The following is a 23,684-nucleotide window of genomic DNA, read 5'->3' as shown; positions in this document are numbered from 1 at the left end:
CATGCACATGCCACTGTCTGCAATGTGGCAGTCAGTCAGAGAACAACTGTGGAATGGGTTCATCCCTTCTCTGTCATGTAGGTTCTGGGGATTGAACTCAGGCTATCAGCTCCTCCACTCCAGGTGTCAGCTACCAAATGCTAAATCCCTTAAGCTCACAACTCCCTGAAGCAGGCAACACACGAAACAATCTCTTCCCTGCCAGGAACTGTTTATAGAATAACCTCAGGGAACCTCGGGAAGTGGCCTTGTGAGTCTTACACCTTCCTGAGCTTCTTCGGCGTTGTACATTTAGTTGCCATGCTAAGTCTCCTCTCTACACGGAATGTTTCTTTCTGTATACAGTCTCATTCTGTGGCCCCCAATGGACTATAACTCGTGGCTCCTGTCTCACCTCCTCCAATCCCAGCATCACAGGCATGAACCACCACCCCACAATACTTCATTATTTTTTTTTTTAAGAGATGGGGTTGCGCTACTTTGCCCAGAATGGCCTCTACTTCCTTCTCAGTCTCACAAGTAGATGTGACCAGAGCGATGTATTACTGCCACTTCTGCTGGCACTTCCTTTAAAAAGGTAAGAGGACTTGCGTGGTGGTGCACACCTTTAATCCCAGCACTTGGGAGGCAGAGGCATGCCGATCTCTGTGTCTTCTAGGACAGGTAGAACTACATATATAGTGAGACCTTGTCTAGAAAATTCTACCCCCAAAAAGTCACAGGCCAGGTGGTGGCGCCTGTTGGTAACCTCAGCATTAGGGAGCGCCAGGAAATGGGGAAGGAGGGATGGATCTGCAACTCTGATGATTAGCCACAGGCATCTCGACCTGGGCATCTGTGTCACACACGGAGCAGACCTGTAATCGCACTCACATTCCTAGTACCAACCTGTCTTAGGGTTTCTATTGTTTCGACGCATCCCAGAGGCAGGGGCTGATGCAGAGGCTATGCAGGGGAGCTGCTTACTGACTTGTTTCCCATGGCTTGCTCAGCCTGCTTTATTATAGAACCCAGGACCAGCAACCCGGGGATGGCACCACCCACAGTGGGCTGGGCCCTCTCCATTGATCATTAATTGAGAAAATGCCTTACAGCTGAATCTCATGGAGGCATTTCCTCAACTCAGGCTCCTTCCTCTGACAGGTCTAGCTTATGTCAAGTTGACACATAAAACCAGCAGTACAACTGACCCCTGGTCAACTTGACACACAAACACATTACTCTTAAGCCACAACCCTTCCTTCCTATTTATCCCCAAGACCTCACATTAAAAATGTCTGCAGGATGGGCAAGGGGAAGAGGGAGGGGATTCCAGGCTGCGAAGTGAGGCTGTAAGGAACGATGCCAAAGGCCTTTCCAGACTTTTTGCCTACAGAGCAGCCTAAGGTGAAACCGAGCCCTATCCCCCGTCTCTGGGCGGTGCACCTCGACTCAACTCGGGCCTACGTCACTGCCCGGCTCCCGGCTGGGCGCCGCCATGATGCGGTACGGAAGCTCACAGGCCTCCTCCGGCGCCTTATCGCTCCGGCTCTGGCGCCTCAGTTCGAAGCCTCCGGAAGGCGCGGCCGTCGGCCCCTGCGCTTGTCTGTCGCTCGAGGCCCCGCCCCGCGCCCACGGGCGCCGCCATGTTGGGGGTCCTCGCTCGGGACGCGTAGGCGTCCGCGTAAGATGCCGGCCGGCGCGCGCTACTGCCGCCAAGATGGCGTCCATGCGGGAGAGCGACACGGGCCTGTGGCTGCACAACAAGCTGGGCGCCACGGACGAGTTGTGGGCGCCGCCCAGCATCGCGTCCCTGCTCACCGCGGCGGTCATCGATAACATCCGCCTCTGCTTCCACCGCCTCTCATCGGCTGTGAAACTCAAGCTGCTGCTCGGGACGCTGCATCTTCCGCGCCGCACGGTGGACGAGGTGAGGGCGCGGGCCGGCCTCTCTCCGTGCAGAGCGCAGATCCTGTCTCCAGCCCGCACCTGCGCCGTACCTTTCCTTTATCCCGCTGACGGCGCGCATCTCCGGGTCGGCGCCGCTGGGCCTCCCCACTCGGCCCGACCTTAGTGCCTCCAGCCGCTGGGCTGTGCTGGGGCTCGGGGGTCGTGGGCCCAAGGCCGGAACAGCGCTCAGCCAGGCAGGCCCGGCGCGGAGTACTGGACGCTGCCTTTCCGAAGCCTCCTTTGGGTTGGGGCTCTTAGTGTAACTTTCCAAGTGACTGCTGACCTTAATTTTGTTGCTTTTGCCTCACGGAGTATCAGTCTGCTTAGCTTCCTCTCTATTCTGTGGACTGCAGTTCATTCTTAACTCCATGTTGCATCTCTGTGCAGAATATACGATTCTTTGCAAACACACACACACACACACACACACACACACTATATATATATATATATATATATATATATATATATATATATATATATATATATATATATATATATATATATATATACAGGGTCTCACTGTGTAGTCCAGGTTGACCATGTACTTGGTGTCCTCCAGCATCAATATCTGGAGGGCTGGGATTGCAGGTTTGGGTCACCACATCTGACAGCAAAAACATCGAAGCATCTTAGTTTTTCAACATTTCTGGTTACCGTTATAATTAAGGTTGGTTTTAGTTTTTGTTGCGCTATAAAAAAAAAACCTGCATGTTTTTTCAGTTTAGCAAATATTAATAGCTAAACGACCCACTCCTGTTATCTCCTCCATACGAGAGAACAAGGCTGCATCCTCCAAAGCACCTCCATGCTTCTCTGTCTTTCTCACAAGAGTAAACATTTATCTCTTCTTGCAGGATTATCAATTTGTGTGCATTCCTAGCAGGAGTATTTAGTTTTGGCCTCATTTGAACTTAACATGGCAGCATGTTACCATGTTACATGCATTTTCGGTGTTGTGTGGGTGTGTCTTCTGTCGGGAGACACCTGGACAGATTCATCTAAGTTGCTGCAGACAGTTTGATTTTCCATGCATTATATGGTGTTCCATTGTCCGAACACACAGCACTTGGACGATTAGGTTGTGGCTAGTTTTTTTCATTCTTTTATTTCTGTTTCATGTCAGCTGGTTCTGTTGTGACTGATACCAGGTGATGGTGAGCATGCATTTTTCTAGAAGTAGAATTATGGGTGGCAGCAGGATTATGGCCAATTGGCTTTTCACAGTGATATTATCAAGTAATACTAAAACATGTAGGGCAAGTAAATGTGTAGGTATTCCTAGGATGTTTGGTTGAATGTTGTGTCATCTGCTTGTTTTTCTGTTGGGCTTTGTGTGTGTGTGTGTGTGTTGTTCAATTTTTTCCTCCCCCGGTTGTCTATTTTTCTTGACTTGTTGCTTTGGAGGAATATTCTTTTTTTTCTTAATTAATTAATTAATTAATTCTGTATACAGTGTTCTGCCTACATGCCAGAAGAGGGTACCAGATCTCACTATGGAGGGTTGTGAGCCACCATGTGGTTACTGGGAATTGAACTCAGGACCTCTGGAAGAGCAACCAGTGCTCTTAACCTCTGAGTCATCTCTCCAGTCCGGAATATTCTTTTTAATAGATGCTGGCTACTGTCTTAGTTCGGTGACATGTTACAGCTGTTTCCCGGCTATGGCTTAGCTTTTTGGATGAAGCTCTTGGTTCCTAGCCAGGTGGTGTATTGCCTCTCCTTCCCTGTGGTCGATGCCTGCTTGGCCTTGTTCAGGAAGGGTTCCTTCCTTGATGCTAGGCACCCTGGCTCTCTAGTTAGCGCTGTACGGTAAACCTCGTTCTCCCGTGGGCTAGGACTGGTTTTGTGAAGCTGAGAGTTCAGTTTTACATGTGGCTATGAACGGTCCAGCACCACCTGCAGAGTGACTCTCTTTTCTGCACTGTGTCTTCTGCTGTGGGTGTTTCTGAGCATTTTTTTTTTTTTTAAGGCATTTGCCTGTTGTGCTAATAATGTGCTGAGCTACTTACTGTAGGTGGAGTTTTTCCTGTTCCCACCACCTGCTCCCAAATAATCACTCAGAGACTTAATATAAACTATAAATGATTGGCCAATAGCTCAAGCTTGTTACTAACTAGCTCTTACATTTTTGTTTTGTTTTGTTTTGTTTTGTTTTTTTGAGACAGGGTTTCTCTGTGTAGCTTTGCGCCTTTCCTGGGACTCATTTGGTAGTCCAGGCTGGCCTGGAACTCACAGAGATCCGCCTGCCTCTGCCTCCCGAGTGCTGGGATTAAAGGCGTGCGCCACCACCGCCCGGCTAGCTCTTACATTTTAAGTTAACTCATATTCCTTATTTAGGCTCTGCCACATGACAGTACCTTTATTGGCATGGCTCCCTCTGCATCTGGCTGGCGACTCCTCTGACTCCGCCCTTCCTCATCCCGTCACTCTGTTTGGCTTTCCCGCCAAACTTTAGCCCTCCTAACTTTATCCTGTTCACCTGTTGGCCAGTCAGCTTGTTTATTTAACTAATCATAGTGACATACATTCACACAGTGTACAGAAGGATTATTCCACAGCAACTTACTGTTACTTTGTTAGTGTGTCTTGATATGTAACATGTTTTTAACAAAATTTCAGTCGTTTGATTTTACCAATAAAGACTCTGGAGCCAGATTGTGTGTGTGCGCGTGTGTGTGTGTGTGTGTGTGTGTGTGTGTGTGTGTGTGTGTGAAAGCCTGCTAGCTCAGAGAAGCAGAGAAAGCTGACCTTCCTCCTCAGCTGACATCCCAGAAGCTTCTTTCTCCTGAGATATCTCAAAACCTCTCTTCAAACTGAATGTCCCTCCCTTCTACTTCCTGTGTATCTCTATCTGTCCTCCTGACTCCCTGTTACTCTCTGTGGTTTCTTCTTCTTCTTCTTCTTCTTCTTCTTCTTCTTCTTCTTCTTCTTCTTCTTCTTCTTCTTCCTGCTTCTTTTTGTGGTTTTTCAAGACAGAGTTTTTCTGTGTACCTTTGCGCCTTTCCTGGAACTCACTCTGTAGCCCAGGCTGGCCTCAAACTCACAAAGATCCGCCTGCCTCTGCCTCCCGAGTGCTGGGATTAAAGGTGTGGTTTCTTCTTAATAATCCTGTGTTCACTTCCTGTCAACTGGTTGCTTGCTCCACCTCTTGACCTATGGTTGACTTTGTTTGATTCTGTCTACAGTATTCAAGCAGAAAGCTCTTGGGTTCGTGTGTGCTAGGGCTGAGCCACACCATAACTAGAAACAGGTTTTTCCAGGAAATAGTGCAAACTCAGTGAGATATTCTGCAGCAGTGACATACAGGGTAAAGCTTTCACCTGCCCATCAAATGGCTTCAGCTTTTCTTGGCCCCTAGCAACTTCTATCAGTCTGTCTTTTTGTGTGTGTATCTTTTTTCTGTTTTTATGTTCGTTCATCAGTGCACATTTCTGCAAGTAAATGTGCACATGCACGTGGAATCCTGAGGCGTCTGTCACAGTTGCTCTACAGCATACTCCTGGGCTCTTCCTGTGTCCACCTCTGTAGTGCTGGACTGTAGATATATACCTACTGGGCAGGGCTTTTGATGTGGGTATGGGGATCTGACTCAGGTCATCAGACTGGCTTGGCAAGCACTCTACCAACTGAGCCATGTCCTCAGCTCCCAGGGTAAATGATCTTAATAGCATAGAACCTTGGTGGGCGGTGGTGGCACACGACATTAATCCCGGCACTCAGAAGGCAGAGGCAGGCAGATTGGTCTATAAAACAGGATCCAGGACAGCCAGGACTACACAGAGAAACCCTGTCACGAAAAACAAACAAACTCTACATATACATATATACATAATACATACACACACATGTATAATATAATATCTAATATATAAAGTAGAGTTTTGTAACCTAGAGGTTTGGGCAGTTATTTAGAACCATAATTAAGTTTTATGATTCTCCTGTATTCGTATATTTCATATTTTTATTTGCTAATGGTATATAGAAATACTTTAGACTTTAGGTAAAGAGTCTGAATAGCACCTGGGCCGAGGTCTTCCTTTTTTATTATTTTTGTTTTGTTTTATTTTTTAGTTTTAGTTTTGTTTTATTTTGTCTTTGAGACAGGGTCTCTCTACATAGCCTTGGCTGTCCTGAAGCTCACTATGTAGACCAGACTGGCCTGGAACTCACAGAGGTCCATCTGCCTCTGCCTCTTGAGTGCTGGGATTAAAGGCGCACACCTGTCTCTGGGCCGAGAACTTATTGTGACTGTTCTCTGTGTGTGATCTTTTTCTTACCTTACTGTACTATCTGCTTGCACTGTTGATCCTCCCATTGTAGCGTCCTGCATTTGCCTGTTCCTCTTTATCAACTGTTGCTTTGTATATTTAGGGTTCGTGTTAATAGGTATATTTAACTCTGTAGTTGTTGCAGTTACCTTGTGAAAAACGAACAGCAGGTGGAGATCTCAGTATTTGCTAATGTTTTATCCTTAGGTCTTTTTTTTTTTTTTTCCCCCCGAGACAGGGTTTCTCTGTGTAGCTTTGTTGCCTGTCCTGGATCTCGCTCTGTAGACCAGGCTGGCCTCGAACTCACAAAGATCCGCCTGCCTCTGCCTCCCAAGTGCTGGGAATAAAGGCGTGCACCACCATCACCCGGCTTCCTTAGGTCTTTTTAAAATAAGAGTTCATAGTGATTGTCTCACCTCATTTTTTCATTTTTATTACATTTATTTATTACATTGCTGCACTTTATATGCGGGGGTCAAGGAACACCTTGTGAGAGTAGGCTTTTTCTGAAGGTTGAGCTCTGGTTGTCAGGTTGTCAGGCTGAGTGCATTGGAAGTGTCCTTACTTACTGCTAAACTGTCTTGCTGGCCCTTAGGTCCACTTACATTTGTTTGGCTTTTTTTTTTCCCCCCAGAGCTGAGGACCGAACCCAGGGCCTTACACTTGCTAGGCAAGCGCTCAGTGTTTGTTTGTTTTTAATAAGAGTCTCTCACTGTGCTGCCCTGACTGGCCTCGAACTCACAGAGCTCCATCTTTTTCTGCCTCCTGAGTGCTGGATTAAAGAGATGCACCACTGTGCTTGGCCATTGTAATCTGACATTATCTGGCATTAATACTAGCTTAAGTCATCTTTTTTCTTGGTGTGAGTGTTTGGGTGATTTGAATGAGGATATCCCTCATAGGCTCTGGGATTTGAATACTTGGCTCCCAGTTAGTAGCACTGTTTTAGGAGGCTTTGGAGGTGTGGCCTCCCGAGAGGAAGTATATCACGGGGTGGGGTGAGCTTTCAGATTTTAAAGACTCTGGTCATTTCAAGTTCGTTCTTTGCGTCATCGTTGTGGTGAAGATGTGACCCCTCAGCTCTGCTCCAGCCATGAGTTTGCTGTTTGCTGCCACACCTCCCTGCCTGGTGGCTTTCATACTGGAACCCCAAACCCAAGTCAACTCCTTGTTCTATAAGTTGCCTTGGTCAGGATAGAAAATAACTGCTATAGTGTTGTCTTAGTTTGGTTTCTATTGCTGTGATAAGAGACCATAACCAAAAACAACTTAGGGAGTAACTTATTTCAGCTTGATTTTATAAAGTCTGTCCTGGAGGAAGTCAGGGCAGGAAATCGAAGCAGGAACTGAAACAGAGGCCATAGAGGAGTGATGCTTACTGAACAGGGGCCATGGAGGAGTGCTGCTTACTGGCTTGTTCAGCCTCCTTTCTTACAAACCATAGCACCGCCCACACGTGGCTGAGCCCTTCCACATCAATCATAAGTCAAGAAAATGATTCTATTGTGGTGGCACATGCCTTTAATCTGAGCACTCAGGAGGCAGAAGTAGGCAGACCTCTGAGTTCCAAGCCATCCAAGTGCGACTCTGTCTCGTTTTTCTTTTTTTGAGACTCTGTCTCAAAAAAAAAAAAAAGAAAGAGGAAGTTGTCCTAACAGACTTGCCTATAAGTCAGTCTTTTTTTTTTTTTTTTTTTTTGGTTTTTTGAGACAGGGTTTCTCTGTGTAGCTTTGCGCCTTTCCTGGAACTCACTTGGTAGCCCAGGCTGGCCTCGAACTCACAGAGATCCACCTGGCTCTGCCTCCCGAGTGCTGGGATTAAAGGCGTGCGCCACCACCGCCCGGCCTATAAGTCAGTCTTATGGAGGCATTTTTTAATTGAGGTTTCCTCTTCCCGTATAATTCTAGTTTGTGTCAAGTTGAAAAAACTAACCAGCACAGTTGACCCCTAGTCATCTTGACACACAAACACATTAAAATGTAACTTTTTAAACATTAAAACATCACTGTTAAAACATAATCTCTCCATTTTTTGTTTGTCCCTAAAATCATGTTAATATCAAAATATAAAATACAGCCCAACTTTTTAAGTCCCTGTCCTTTTTTCTTTTCTTTTAATTTTTTTGCTTTTCGAGTCAGGGAGTCAGGGTTTCTCTGTGTAGCCCTGGCTGTCCTGGAATTCACTCTGTAGGTCAGGCTGGGCCTCAAACTCGGAAAGATCTGCCTGCCTCTGTCTCCCAGGTTCTGGGATTAAAGGTGTGTGCCACCACCACCGGGCAAGTCCTATGGTCTTTTTAAAAGTTTCATCACTTTGGGGCTGGAGAGATGGCTCAGAGGTTAAGAGCACTGGCTGTTCTTCCAGAGGTCCTGAGTTCAATTCCCAGCAACCACATGGTGGCTCACAACCATCTGTAATGAGATCTGGTGCCCTCTTCTGGCTTGTAGGCAGGACACTGTATACATAATAAAAAATAAATGATTAAATCTTTTAAAAAATGTTTCATCACTTTAAAAATCAAAACTCTCTGTAAAAATCCAGTGTCTCAAAGTATAATGGACTTACTCTTGAGCTTCTGGGCTCCAGAGGGCTTGAGCAGCTCCATCTCTGACTCTGCCATCCACAGCATGTACAGCTTGTTTCCTAAGCTCATAGGCTCAAGCTAGGCCCCTCCACAGTTTCGGCTGCCCTTGGTGGCTGTCCCATGGTACTAGCATCTACAATAAGCCGGGGTCTCCACAGGCTGCACCTTTGCCAATGGTCTCTTGGCCTCTCTGCAGGGACTTAAACCTCAGCTGTTCCCCAGGACGCCTTCAGACCCCAGCTCTCGTGCCACCAAAGCCAGTAGTCACCTGGGAGACTCACACATGACCAAGTTTAGCTGCCAGCTTGAGATGCAGCCTTTTCCACTCTCTGGACTACAGCTCTGTGTGCTGACCTAAAGGAAACATTTCAGTGATGATGTTTGTTTTTAATCACAGCTGATTGTGGTCAGCTCATGCTGGCCAGAAAGCACAGATTCTCAATTCAAAATATCCAGGAACAGACTGGATAGAGTCTTTGCTTCTCTCTGAAGGTTCACACACCAGGCCTCCATTATCTGCACTGGTTTAAACATTCCTGTCTTCCAGGCTCTTACAACAGTTCACTAAGTTCTAAGCACTCAGTGGTTTTTCCAGCCCAAAGTTCCAAATGTGTCCACCATCCTCCCCAAAACAACATGGTCTGTCTGTCATTCATCGCAATGCCCCACATCTGATAGTGATTTCTATCTTAGTCTGCTTTCTGTTGCTGTAATAAAACACCATGACTAAAAGCGACTTGGAGAGGAAAGAGTTTGTTTCAGCTTAGTTTAGAGTGCATCATGGAGGGGAGTCAGGCAGAAACAGAGCAGAGGGTGTGGCACAACAGTGTTTACTAGCTTGCTCCCTGTGCCTAATTCAGATGGTTTACTTTGTTTTGTTTAGTTTTGTTTTGAGACAGGGTTTCTTTCTTTGTAGCCCTGGCTGACCTGCAATTCACTCTGTAGACCAGGCTAGCCTCTTGAGTGGCTTCACCCTGTTTTCTTATGCCATTATAGCATGGGGTAACACCATCAACAGTGGGCTGTGTTCTACCACATCAGTCATCAATCAAGAAAATGGCCAGTGTGGTGGCTCACACCTTTAATCTTAGCACTCGGGGGGCAAATGGATATCTGTGAGTTTAAGGCTAGCCTGGTCTACATAGTGAGTTCTAGTACAACCAGAGCTACATAGAGACCCTGTCTTTAAAAAAGAAAGAAAGAAAAAAAAAGAAAAGAGAGAGAGAGAAAGAAAGAGAAAAGAAAGAAAATGAGCCCATGGTGGCACATGCCTATAATTTTAGCACTCTGGAGGTAGAGGCAAGCAGACTCTGTGAATTTGAGGCTAGCCTGGTCTACATAGTGAGTTCCAGGTCATGAGTTATATGGTGAGATGCTATCTCAAAAAGAAAAAGAAAGAAAAGAAATAATAGTGCCCCCATGGACTCTTCCATGGGCCAGTCTGATGGAAACATTTTTTAAACTGAGATTCCCTCTGCCCAGGTGACTCCAGTTTGTGTCATGTTGACAAAAACTAACCAGCACAGAGGTGTATAAATGTCTCTCTCTGTATAGTGCCTATATATGTGAATATGTATGTAATTCTCAGAATCTGTACAGCCTTATTCTGTAGAAGCTAAGTAAACAACAGTTTTCAACCAGTTTCATCAAAGAGAAAGGTGTTTCAGTGGTCTGTGTTTCAATTATTCAGTGAGGGATGCAGAATTAGGTGGAGCTGCTAACACCTTAATATGTGCTTGGGAAGTAAGGACACCTTGTGTAAGGACGCAGATGATCACAGAGACAACACAGGAACTGACATAATGGTGCGTGAGTGAATTTAAAGGCCTTGAGGAAATGGGAAGTGCTGCTCCTGAATAGGATGGTACTTTGGAGCATGCTTTCTTGGAACACCAACCAGCTCCCAAATCAAGACACGCCGGCTTATGAAAGCTTGGCCTTAGTTTAGGCCAGTCCCACTAGCTTTTATGACTTAATTTAATCTGTTTCTCTTCATCTCTGTTTTGCCTCAGGGCTTTTTACCTTTCTTTGATTCTGTGTGTTCTACTTTTCCTGCTTCCTCTGTATCTGGCTGACTGCTGGCTGCCTGGCTAGCTGGCCTCTGGTGTGTCCCTCTCTCCCTTGTTCTCTATGTTCTTCCTGAGTCTAGATTTCTCCTATTTATTCTCTGCCTGACAGCCCCGCCTAGCCTTCTCCTGCCTACCTATTGGCCATTCAGCTCTTTATTAGACCAATCAGGTGTGGCTTAGGCAGGCAAGGTAAAATAAATGCAACACATCTTTACATAGTTAAAATATTATTCCACAACAGCAAGCTACTTCCAAAACTATAGAAACAACAGAAATATCTGGCTGCCTGGACAGCCACCTAAGATTCTTTTGCAATGTTGGGGCATCCATCTTCAGTCTGCAGGCCTAGAATATCTGGCAGGCTTTTCTATGAAGCAGGGATTTTGAAGGACTGTCCTGCCTTGTTTTGGCAAAGTTCAGCAGTCATTTTTCTGCGTGTCCTACATGTCCAGTGTGTACAGCACATTGTCAGCAGTCAAGGCAAGGGCAGTTTCTGCCCAAATGGCTAGCTTTGCCACAGTGAAAGCAAACTCCTCCATATGGAGTTTCTTCAATGCCTAGCGTCCTTTTTTGAAGTAAATTGGTGCTGCCAGGAGCATATATGTCTCACTGTCATGAAAAGCCTTAGGTTATTAAACATCTCTAATGCTATATTCTGTAGGTCTCTGAAGCATTTGAAGATCATGTATCTATCTAAAATGTATGTTTGACCTTGAAACATGACTACAAGTTTGATTACTATAGATGACTAACTACTAACCTGCATTTCTTAATTATATATTACATTTTTAAACACCCTCAAACAAGAGTAGAAACATATATGCAGTATAACATAATTTTAAATTTGTATTGATATACCAAAATCCATACCAATGTAAAATATTTGAGGTTAATAGTTGTCTTTTTATCCTATATTCTTCTATCTCCCCCTAAACGATGACAAACATCCATAACCTACTGAATGAACAAAACCACCACCCCAACTCTTAGAAATGTGGATGTTGTGTTCTCTTGACTGCTTCCTGTTGTCTGAGGATGATGCCATCTTTAAGGGACCCTGAGAAAATTAAGATAATGGTCAAGTCCTGGGACAAGTAGTTACAAACTTTGCTGTCCAGTCTCAGAACTGTTCCCATGCTGAGGGATCAGTATATAAGTCACCTGTCATCTACTTTTTTTGTTGTTGTTTTGTTTTGTTTATAGCCAAGATTTTTCAGGAAGTCTCCCCTGACCAAAACTGATCTTTGTTAACCTTGAAGGACTCCACAGCCTTTTGTTTCTTAATGGAAACAAAAGCATAACCTCTTCCCCAGTGCAATGCATTTTCTGAATTCCATTTTAAAGTTAAGGTATCCCTAAAGTATCTAGGCTGGTTTAATTCAACATTCCCTCTTAGCATCTATCGTTCACTCATCAACATTCAGAAAATTCAAAGCAGCACATCATCACAGAATCCTGACTCCCTGTGTATTTCCCATCTTTATGTTATTGGTGAAATTATTAAGGCCACTCCATGTAGTTAAACGGGAGATTTGGGCCGGGCGGTGGTGGCGCACGCCTTTAATCCCAGCACTCGGGAGGCAGAGGCAGGCGGATCTCTGTGAGTTCGAGGCCAGCCTGGAAAGGCGCAAAGCTACACAGAGAAACCCTGTCTCGAAAAACCTAAATAAATAAATAAATAAATAAATAAATAAATAAATAAATAAATAAATAAAAGGGAGATTTATTTAATGGCATAACTTACAAATGAAGGGATAGGTAGGTTGCGGGTTCTTTGAAAGACGTAGTGCAGTCCGGCAGTGTTCTCTGGAGAACTGTCCTCGGTCTACCTCTAGCGTCCCGGTCCAAGCAGAAAGAGAGGCAGCGCAACTGGATCTTGGCTCTTCAGGGTCCTCTCTTCACCCCACCTTGTAGGCGTGACAGTTACCGAAGCCTCAGTGGGGGTTGGAACTTCCAGATCAAAGCTGGAATGGCTACCCACTACATTATGTGACTTTTTTCCTTTATATTACCTTAATCTCTCTTCATTATTTTTAAACTTTGGTTTTTCCTATGACTGTACCCATTTTCTTTTCTTTTTTTCTTTTTTCTTTTTTTGGTTTTTTTTCGAGACAAGGTTTCTCCATGTAGTTTTGGTGCCTGTCCTGGATCTTGCTCTGTAGACCAGACTGGCCTGGAACTCACAGAGATCTGCCTGCCCCTGTGTGGGAGCCCGTTCTCGGGTTTCTCGTGGCTTTACCCAGCAGGTCCGCATAGAGAATGATTAGACCACGGGCCTGAGTGCAGGTGTCTGAGATGGTGTGCACTTGGCTGTGATGGGGGAGGAGGTCATTTGCTCCACCCCTTGGCGATTCTATAAAAACCCTGGGGCAGAGACAGTCGGGCCGTTGGAAAAGGTTCCAGGGCCCTCTCGAGGCTATCCTTTATTTTCTATCTGTTTATCTCCGCGATATTCTCCGCAATAAATCCTTCTATCTAATATTTCCTGCTGCTCACTCTCAAGAAAACTCTGGGGAACTGTGGGGGTGGTGGGTAAACGCCCCACACCCCTGCCTCCCGAGTGCTGGGATTAAAGGTGTGTGCCACCACCGCCTGGCAAGGAGACTTATGAATGCTTGGCCTTATCTTATGCTTGTCCCACTAGGTCTTATAACTTAACCTGTTTCTCTTCATCTCTTTTTTGCCTGGGGGCTTTTTTTTTTTTTTTTTTGGTTTTTTGAGACAGGGTTTCTCTGTGTAGCTTTGTGCCTTTCCTGGGACTCACTTGGTAGCCCAGGCTGGCCTTGAACTCACAGAGATCCGCCTGGCTCTGCCTCCCGAGTGCTGGGATTAAAGGCGTGCGCCACCACCGCCCGGCCAATTGCCTGGGGGCTTTTTACCTTTTCTTTCCTTCTGCATGTCTTACTCTCACTGTGTCCTCCCTGGCTGGCTGGCGCCTCCTCTCTTTCTCCCTTGTTCTCTTCTCTTTTCTCATCGTCTCCTGAGCCTAGATTCCTCCTACTTACTCTGTCTGTTGGCCGTTCAGCTTTTTATTAGACCAATCAGGTGCCTTGGGCAGGCAAGGTGAGACAGCAACATATCTTTTCATAATTAAACAAATGCAGCATAAACAAAAGTAATACATCTTTACCCAGTTAAAGTAATATTCCACAACAGGTTATCACAGTGGTTACTGCCACAGGCCACCCAGAGGCTGCAGTGTGGAAATGGGTAGATTCGTGGCAGGGGGCATTTGAAGCTGTCACTGTTCCAGGAGGGCAAAATAGGGCTGGTAGCATGTAATTGGCATCTTCTATCTTGGCAGATGAAGGGCGCTCTGATGGATATTATCCAACTGGCCACCCTGGACTCAGACCCCTGGGTCCTCATGGTTGCTGACATTCTGAAATCCTTTCCTGACACGGGTTCACTGAATCTAGACCTCGAGGAGCAGAACCCCAATGTTCAAGACATCTTAGGAGAACTTAGAGAAAAAGGTAAGTAGCCTATCTTTATTTTACAGTTGGAGGAAGGGAGCCTCATTTTAGAAACTGGTGATCTGTATCACACTGTTGCTGTAATGTGCTGTGGCTCTCCTTTCTCACATGCTTCAGTCTTCCCCATGCGTGGGCTATGTCTGGAATTGTATGACTTTCTCGAATGCATGTGCTATGTCTGTCCCCATGCATGGGCTGTGTCTGGGATTGTATGACTCATCCATGGTTTACTGGCCACTGCTGTCTCTCTCCATGAGGATGTTCGAACACCTGCAGGTTATATCTTCAGATCCTAAAACATATATATCCTGTCCTAAATAACAAATGTAGAATCATAACTAAGAACCAACCAGTAAGTCGCTGGAATTTGAGGTGAAAACAGGAAAACAGTCGGTGTGGTTTTAGAGCTGTGACCGTGGGAATGTCCGGGCCTCTGATGCTCTCTCCCTCTTTGGAAAATGGAGGCTTGAGGATACGCACTTCTAAATGGCTACTTGGGAGGCCCTAGTACTTTTGGGGGTTTTGTTAATTTGTAGTTGCAGACTGGGAGCACTGGCCTGCACCGGTCACCTCCCTTCTGGAGTGGCTGATTCTCCCCGGAGCAGGAAGGTGAGGCAGCTGACTTCTCAGGAGTCTACGTCCCTCCCTCATGTAGTTGATTGGGGCAGCTCCTTGGGGTATTTCAGGCTCTGACCTCTTGGGGACCACACTGAGTCAGGAAGCACACGTGGATAGTTTTATAAGACTGCAATTGAGTAGTGTCTGGGGTGACCAGGCACCAGGACTCTGTAGTCAGAGGGAGAGGCCTTTCCTGGTGTTGATCTGCCGTGTAGTTAGGATGCAGGAGACTGGTCTCCATGCTGCTGTACGAAGTGTGCTGTGGTTCCTGGACCCCGTGGTCCGTGGCTTGCAGCTAACATAACTGAGGAATCCTTGTCTTCTCTTCTCACATTTCTTATCTTTAAGAAGCCCCTGGAGAGTCTGATGAGCCTTCCTCTAGGTGGCAGGCCTATCCTTTGGTCCTAACTCACTTGGATGATCTTGGATTCTAGGGATGGTAGAACTGGAGTGGTGGGAACCACAGGGGGTTGAAACCAAAGCCAAAGCTGCCATGCTGGTAAATAATGAAAGCCTACATGGAGCCGTCTGCACATCTGCACGTGAGCTGTGAGGGTCACAGCCTGACCTCCGTGCTGCAAGGGCTCTGACTTCTTCCTGTGACACTCTGGTTCTCCACAGTGGGCGAGTGCGAGGCATCTGCCATGCTGCCACTGGAATGCCAGTACCTGAACAAGAGTGCCCTGACCACCCTCGCTGGTCCCCTCACCCCACCGGTGAAGCATTTTCAGCTGAAGCGGAAACCCAAGAGCGCCACTCTGCGGGCAGAGCTGCTGCAGAAGTGTGAGTGCCTGAGTTACAACAGTCCTGCTCTTTGCTCTGTGGTGTTTTCAGATGTGTTTACTTGAAAAGACATAGCTTGTCCTGTCTGTGTTGGATCTGCTCTTTAGAGACCTTAGGGTTTTCAAGCGTGGTTCCTGTAATCTCACAAAGTGGAGTCTATGCCGGCCAAGATGGGGTGCGAGGCTGCTGCCTATGTCCTGACCTTGATCTTGAGCCACATTTGGTCTTTATCATAGAAGATGTTGGATGATTTCATTAAATGCTTTCCCAGATCATGTCTTATGACAGTTTATGTGGAAGGCACTTACTTGCTGGAGAAAGTGTCCTTTAGCCAGATAACATTAAAGCATGGGTTTTAAGAAGCCAGGTGTACTGTGGACCTGGGTTGCAGCTTCTTGAGATACTGAGGCAGAAAGATCACTTGAGCCCAGATAAGCTTAAGACCAGCCTAGGCAACATAGACATTTTCTTTCTTTCTTTTTTTTTTTTTTTTTTTTTTTTGGATTTTTGAGACAGGGTTTTCTCTGTGTGTACCATTAAAGGTGTGTGCCACCACTGCCTGGGTCATAAACTATTATTTTGGCTATGCAGTTAACATTACTAATATTTGTAAATGGCACTGCTTTTTTGTTTTGTGTTTGGAAAACAGTCTGTGTGGCCTAGGCTAGCTTGAGTTCCCCCTTCTCCTGCCTCAGCCTCCTGAATGCTAGGATCACAGGCCTGCCCCAAGCCCAGCAGATACTGTTTTAAGGAATCTAAGAAGAGTCTGGAGCTGGGTGTGTCAGTGGGCTGGGGTTTGTGCTGCCTGTCGCTCTGTGGTGCAGGCCGACTGAGCTACTCTGAAAGGTCTCTGCGGAGCCTGCCGCAGCCCTGCTGTAGGGAAGTCTGCGGTCCTGCCAGTGCACTCGGGCTAATCCTCCAGCCTTCCTGATGAGCCTTCAGGAAAATCTGCTCTTTCTCATATTTATGAGAATCGGGGGAATCTGGGCCTGAGCCTGCTGTACAGATAGCTGCAGGACCTGTGAGATATCAGCCCCTCTCAGGCTCCAGGGTCCCTGGGGCGCAAGAGGTGACTGTGATGATTCTGGAGCCACTTATGTGGAAATTTCCAAACACAGAAAGTCTTGACTGTATTTGAACTTGTGTCAAGCTACTTAGTGACGGGGGAAGCTTAGACACATGGGCTTACTTACAACAGATGGTGGCTTTATTATTTGGTACTGCTTTATTACAGCTTCGATCATCTCTTTCTCTTTAACATTCAGCTCTTTCTCATAGTTGGCATTCTGTGCTAACGGAAGACTCTATCTCACTGCTATCTCTGAAATCCCCATCACTACCCTCTGAAATCCCCATCAGTGCCCTCTGAAATACCCATCACTACCCTCTGAAATACCCCATCAGTGCCCTCTGAAATACCCATCACTACCCTCTGAAATACCCCATCAGTGCCCTCTGAAATACCCATCACTACCCTCTGAAATACCCCATCAGTGCCCTCAATGGTATTTTCTTGGCTTAGGTCATCACTTTAGAAAGCCATTGCAGTTTATAGGGAAATTTAATATTTTCTATTGAGGGACACAGGAAAAGAAAAACTTCTGCAATACTACCTCGGTGTTAGTCCTTCCATGGACAAAAGAGTCCCTGGGGGAATGGAGCAAAGTCAGGCAGAGGTCTGAGAGTCCACGGATGAAGACAGTCATCGAGTCGGGAACGTCCAAGGGGAGAGACTTAGCCATGTGCTCATTTCAGGCTCTCTGTCCATGTATGTGCTGCCTCAGGATCTGTTCCAAGACAAGCTTTGGTTACCAGAGCAGAGGGAGGCATCAGTGGATTGAGCTCCCCCCTTTTGGAGGAGATACAGTGGAGATTAAATTGAACTTTAACTGTTGCCCAATCAGCGTGTTCTCAGAAACACCTAGAAACAGGCCCCCAGGATGAGGCTGGCTACCCAGAAGCCATGGAGTGAGTAGTTGGCCACCTCTGTCTTTCCCGCCAGGGAAACCAGAGCCTCCCCATGCTGTAGTTCATTTCTCCTGTCACTGTCTGGCTACCCTGAGAACACTGATGAAAAGACAGGGTTTCTCTGTGTAGTCCTGGCTGTCTTGGAACGTGTTCTGTACACCAGGCTGACCTCAAACTCAGAGATCTGCCTGCCTCTGCCTCCTGAGCCCTGGGATTCAAGGATGTGCCACCACTGCCCAGTGAAAAATAGACCTCAGAAGCTCTGACAATTACAAAGTAGCAAAAAAAATTTCTACTACTTCTTAGCTTAATGTTAGATTTTGTACAGGAAATGATTTATAAAATAAATCACCAGGAAACAGTCCCTCCTTTTTCTTTCTTTCTCTCTTTTTTTTTTTTGAGGAAGTATTAGCTGTAAGGTCAGTGGCATTACTGGCTGCATTCCTGCTGGTTATCAAAGAAGTCACCTTGGGTATTTTTTGAGTCACTTTTGTTGAGGTTACTTTATTGGCTGAGCAGCCCTGTGATCTAAGAGACCCTTGACCCTGTTCCTTTTTCACACAGCCACTGAGACAGCCCAGCAGCTGAAGAGAAGCGCCGGGGTGCCATTCCATGCCAAGGGCCGGGGGCTGCTCCGCAAGATGGATACTACAAGTAAGACTTTGTGTGCTCTCAGGCCAGGGCTCTTCTTGCTGGCCAGGCAGGGTGGTTTGACTTTTCCTCACCAGAAAAACCACTCAGACATTAGTCCTGACAGCTGAGACCCACTGGCCCTGCAGCTAGTAGATACGTCTGAGGACGAGGGAGGCCACATGGCTTACCATTCTGCCATGATTACTGCAGGGCCTGATTCTTCCCTTGGTGTGGCTTTTTGCTGCAGCATACGCTCCACCTTGCTTCCCATGCCCCTGAGGACAGGAACTGCACAAACTTTTCTTTAAGGAGGAATAGTTTGACCATCACTCTCTGTCCACCTCTGACCCAGCTTGTAGCACAAGGCATCCCAAGTGATGACAGATGTATATAGGTACACCTTAGCACAGAACTCGGATGCTGAGACACGAGGACAAGATGAAGTAGGGACAGTTCCTTCAGTGGGTGGCCCTCCAGTACTGAGAGACATGTAGACATGTAAGAAAAGTAGAAAGTCAGGATTCTGAGACTTGTTAAGGTCACACAGCTGAAGATAATATGCCTTTGTCCTTAGCAAGAATGTCAGTTGGTGTGTCTCACTCTTCTGGTCAGAGTTCGCCATCTGGATAGTTCTTGTCCTACAAGATGTGGAGGTCTCTGGTGTCCTAGACAACAGTCATCTTCCACTGCTCCAGCCTCCCCAGAAAGGATATGAGTCCTGCACATCCAGAGTACCAAGCCTGGGTCTTCCCAACAGACCTTCAGGGGTGCTCTTAGGTTTGTGGGTCCCATCACTGCAGTGACCTGGCACAAACAGTCTGAGTGGGTTTTTGTGTTTGTGGGTTGTTTTGTGTTTTTTTCATTACTTATTATTGTATGTGTATGGGTGTTTTGTGTGGGTGTATGTCGTCTGTGCACATGTGTGCAGTGCTGCTGGAGGCCACAAGAGGGCATCAGATCCCCTGGGACTGGAACTAACAGTGGGGCTGGGTATTGAGCCTCTGGAAGAATAGCCAGTGCCTGTAACCACTGAGCCTTTGCTCCAGCAGAATTTGGTTTTGTTGTTTTGTTTTTTCAAGACAGGGTTTCTCTATGTAGTTCTGACTGTCCTGGAACTTGCTCTGGGAACCAGGCTGGCCTTGAACTCAGAGATCCACCTGCCTCTGCCTCCTGAGTCCTGCGATTAAAGGCGTGTACCACCACCGCTCTGCCCAGCCCCGAGTTCTTTTTAGTACAGAACAAAATGTACAAAGTGCAAAATGTGATAGGAGAGACTAACTTGTATGGGGCTCCCTGAGGCAGAGGCAGCCTTGCTCCCACCCTGTACTCAGAAGCTGCTGTTACCACTGACATCAGTCTTTTCTGTAGCCCCTCTCAAAGGCATCCCGAAGCAAGCCCCCTTCAGAAGTCCCACCACACCCAGCGTCTTCAGCCCCTCTGGGAACCGGACCCCAATACCACCTTCGAGGACACCCCTGCAGAAAGAAAGGGGTGTAAAGGTGAGACATCCCTTTTCATGTCCTGGAAAGACTAAGCCTTGATTTTTGCTCTATAATTAAGTATGGAATGTGTTTATTTTGCCAGCTGCTGGATATTTCTGAGCTGAATACAGTTGGTGCTGGCCGAGAGGCAAAGAGGAGGAGGAAGACTTTAGGTGTGTATGGAGCATCTCAAGCCCGGAGGGAGGTTGGAGGCACTGCAGCCTAGCGTGCTTGTGGTTGGTTCTGCCTCTGTGTGTCTAGGTGCTTTGGGGTTTCCTCCCGGGTCCAGTATTTCTGAGTGCTTTATCTTAACACAGTGGTAATGGGACTTTTCCCCGGAGTCTTTTTTGGGGGAGGGAAGGGAGTGGCTTTTGAGACATGGTCTTACACTGCTGTCCAAGCTGGCCTCAAGCTTGTAGCTTTCCAAGTGTTAGGATTACAGGCTATAATGCCTGGCTCAAGGAATCACTTATGCTTTGCCCAGAGACCTGAAGACACAATGCTGCTTTGCATTTGACCTACTCAGAGGACACTTGTGACCTCTGAACTGGAGCTGGGTCAGAGAGACACTAACCAACTCTCTTTATTGACAGACACAGAGGTGGTGGAAAAGCCCACCAAGGAAGAGACAGTTGTTGAAAATGCCACCCCTGACTATGCTGCTGGCCTGGTGTCCACACAGGTAGGACTTCCATGCAGTGCAGCCATGGGCATGTATGCTACATAACCACTTTCCACTGTTTCCAGCCCTGACACAGCCAAAATAATGTGCCCCATCTTGTCTTGATTGATAGCCACTAAGATGTGTTCTGTGAAAGTGTGTGTACAGATGTTTATGTATGTAAATGTATATAAGTGGCAGAGCCTGACTTGGGCATCAGCCTCGTGTTTGGAACGAATACCTGCTTTATTCTGGGATTACTGCCTGGAGTGTCTCCACACCTCTGTACCTCACTTTCCGCTCTGTCCAGTGGGTATGGTTCTTGTTTAAGAGCTCAGTGCCCTGGAGACCAGGTCTTGCATGTAGGTTGGAAGGGTGAGTCAGCCAGAGCAGCTCTTCCCCAGAGGCTGGCTATGGAAATAGAAATAGGTTTTCAGAGACATAGGTGCAGAGTTTACATGTGTGGAGGCGGAGTGTGGCCCTGTTGCATGGTATGATCTGTCTCTGAGCTCCTTGCATTGCTGAACTTTTTCCATGTGTCAGTTTGGGACCATGGGGTGGTGGCCATGGCTTAAGTTTGGAGTCTAGCAGCCTGGAGAAGCCACTGTCCCTGTCCTGGGGACATGTATACCTGCTGTCTTGCTCCATTGATGGGGCAGGAGCTGATGGAGGCTGTCTAGATACCCCAGGGAGGTGTACTGAAAACCCTGAACTCTGCCTGAAGTGATCATAGCCTCTGTCTTCCAGAAACTTGGGTCTTTGAATAGTGAGCCAGCTCTTCCCTCCACAAGTTACCTGCCCTCTACCCCCAGTGTGGTACCGGCCTCCTCTTACATCCCCAGCTCTGAGACGCCCCCAGGTGAGTAGCCTGCAGTATGCTAAGCCAGTATTCCCTCAGCTCACACAAGGACTTGCCCTGGGGTTAGCGGGATTGAGCCTGAGCATTTACACCTAGGAAGTAGCCTTGCTCACATGGTGCTGCTCAGCATGAAAGCGCCTGTCTCATTGTCTCTTGATCCAGCGTGGAGGGAACTCCTGGCCAAGGAATAAGCCAGAAGTCCTGATTTGAGTCCACTTTCGGTACCCTGTTCTCTGGGTGGGTGAGGAGCTGAGGATTGTCTCTTCCCAGATGAAGGATACTACAGAGGGATGATTCCTTCAGGGTCAGACATATGCTTGGGTTAGTCAGTTGTTTGGGAGGTTGGTTCCATTGGGCTCAGCTTTGTCTATTGGTTAGTGGGTCAAGGGTCAGTTAAGCAGCCCTACTGAGGCAGAGAGGGTGGTAGGTTTGGGGAAGCTGCTTTCCAGTGCCTTGTCACCAGCACCCAGGTTATGGGAAACTTGTCATAGACCAGGAGCTAGCCAGGGTCCTGGATAACTGAAATCTGTGGATCTAGAAATGCCTGAGGATATAGGTTCTGCCCCGCTGGGTAGTAGTGCACAGGGCTCATGTCCCCGGCTGTGCAGGTCTGCAAGGGCTTCTGGTCAGCAGTGATGGGAGCAAGACAGGGTAGGCGGGTATAGGACCCAATTGCTGTCATGACCTAGAAGATGGAGTTGAGCCTGCTACCTCTACAGAAAATGGTGTCTGGGGTAGGCAGCCTGGAAGGCGGTGTGGGATGAGTAGATTAGGGATGTACTCCTTTTCCTGGACAACTCTCCTTAGTAAACCTGCTTTGCCTGCAGCCCCTCCTTCCCGGGAAGCCAGCCGAGCACCTGAGGAGCCCAGTGCCCCAAGCCCTACGCTGCCAGCTCAGTTTAAACAAAGGGCGCCTATGTATAACAGTGGCCTGAGCCCAGCTACGCCAACACCTGCAGCACCTACCTCGCCTCTGACACCTACTACTCCCCCAGCTGCCACTCCCACTGCTCAGACACCCCCAGTGGCCATGGTGGCCCCACAGAGCCAGGCACCTGCCCCTGTTCAGCAGCAACCCAAGAAGAACCTGTCCCTCACGGTAGGTACCCTGGCAGGTTTCATAACCATTAGGTGGATGGCAAAGCTTTGCCTGTTTGCAGCTGGGGGTGTTTTGGGATGAGCCTGGCAGGGTCAGTGGGTGGAGGCAGGTGGCCCCAGCAGCCCCATCCTCTCTTTACAGAGAGAACAGATGTTTGCTGCCCAAGAGATGTTCAAGACGGCAAACAAGGTCACTCGGCCAGAGAAGGCCCTCATCCTGGGCTTCATGGCTGGCTCTCGAGGTGCGTCTGTGCTACTAGGCCTGGGAGGTGCCCCCCATGGGGTGGGGGGATGGGTTCCTTGGCCCCAGGCACCTGCCCAGCAGCCCCTGCTCCCTACAGAGAACCCATGCCCGGAGCAGGGGGATGTGATCCAGATCAAGCTCAGCGAGCACACAGAGGATCTGCCCAAGGCAGACGGCCAGGGCAGTACCACCATGCTAGTGGACACAGTGTTCGAGATGAACTACGCCACAGGCCAGTGGACACGCTTCAAGAAGTACAAGCCCATGACCAATGTGTCCTAAGTGCCATCTCTGCTGCTGACCTCATCAGGCCAGAAGACAAGTTTTGCTGGCTATTCTAAGTGACCCGAGCAGATACCCAAGGATGTGCTCTACCCAGCACCTGCCATGTACAGGCTCCTGGGCCCCAGGCTGTTTTAAGTTTTAGATCATTTCTCTGGGGAGTGTAGACTTTTTTTTTTTTTTTTATCATAATGGGTTAGTTTTTGTGTGATTAAGATTCTTTTTTTTTAGATTCAGTATTAATCTTTTAATGCTAAACCAAAAAAGTTCATTTTAGTGCCTGTTAAGACTTTCACCTTTATTTTTTCTTCTAAAAACCTGCACTAGCTGAGAGGACTTTCTTTGCTTGTGCATGCCCTCCCTCATGCGGCTGAGGGGACCAAAGGTGACACCTGGCAGGCTAGGCTGTGAGGGGGGCTATGACCAGCCTCAGTGCTACTGCCTGCCAGGGATTTGTATATATGTTTTGTACAGTTGTAAACATTTCAAACCTGTCTCTGGGTACCTATTTTCACTGTAAAATGATATGAGTATTAAAGTTTAGTTTTTCTAAAGAAAGCCCACAGAGCTGTGTTTCAAGCTAGCTTGACTCCCTGCTCTGGGACCAAACCCCTCCCTATACAACTGTCAGGACCCCAGGGGAGGAGAGGCAGGGCTGGGAGATCACCAGACTACCTGAAAACAGGTAGGTAATGTCCATGGCAACCGTGGGGTGTGTAGAGTGAGGCCAC

At 47.4% G+C, this 23,684-nt stretch overlaps 1 protein-coding gene across 1 annotated transcript; it reads left to right on the top strand.

Annotated features, from left to right (window-relative positions):
- Positions 1 to 1,533: 1,533 nt before the first annotated feature.
- On the top strand, positions 1,534 to 23,132 carry Nelfa (negative elongation factor complex member A). Its single transcript, XM_059275696.1, has 11 exons — positions 1,534 to 1,909; positions 14,155 to 14,326; positions 15,566 to 15,727; positions 18,260 to 18,349; positions 19,697 to 19,827; positions 19,913 to 19,982; positions 20,403 to 20,491; positions 21,218 to 21,329; positions 22,157 to 22,428; positions 22,570 to 22,669; positions 22,769 to 23,132. Exons 1-11 carry the CDS (start codon positions 1,700 to 1,702, stop codon positions 22,951 to 22,953), a joined length of 1,593 nt encoding a protein of 530 aa, XP_059131679.1. The 5' UTR covers positions 1,534 to 1,699; the 3' UTR covers positions 22,954 to 23,132.
- Positions 23,133 to 23,684: the final 552 nt, after the last annotated feature.

The sequence above is a fragment of the Peromyscus eremicus genome, chromosome 10 (assembly GCF_949786415.1).
Source record: "Peromyscus eremicus chromosome 10, PerEre_H2_v1, whole genome shotgun sequence".
NCBI classification, from domain to species: Eukaryota; Metazoa; Chordata; class Mammalia; order Rodentia; family Cricetidae; genus Peromyscus; species Peromyscus eremicus.
The sequence above is the reverse complement of the archived record's forward strand: the minus strand, read 5'-3'. Positions and strand labels throughout refer to the sequence as shown.

Bases quoted from the DNA above. Each gene is read 5' to 3' on its own strand.
- Nelfa (XM_059275696.1), top strand. From the start codon at position 1,700: ATGGCGTCCATGCGGGAGAGCGACACGGGCCTGTGGCTGCACAACAAG. The intron at 14,327-15,565 runs GTAAGTAGCCTA...GGTTCTCCACAG, and splicing joins AGGAGAACTTAGAGAAAAAG to TGGGCGAGTGCGAGGCATCT. The intron at 19,828-19,912 runs GTGAGACATCCC...TTATTTTGCCAG, and splicing joins AGAAAGAAAGGGGTGTAAAG to CTGCTGGATATTTCTGAGCT.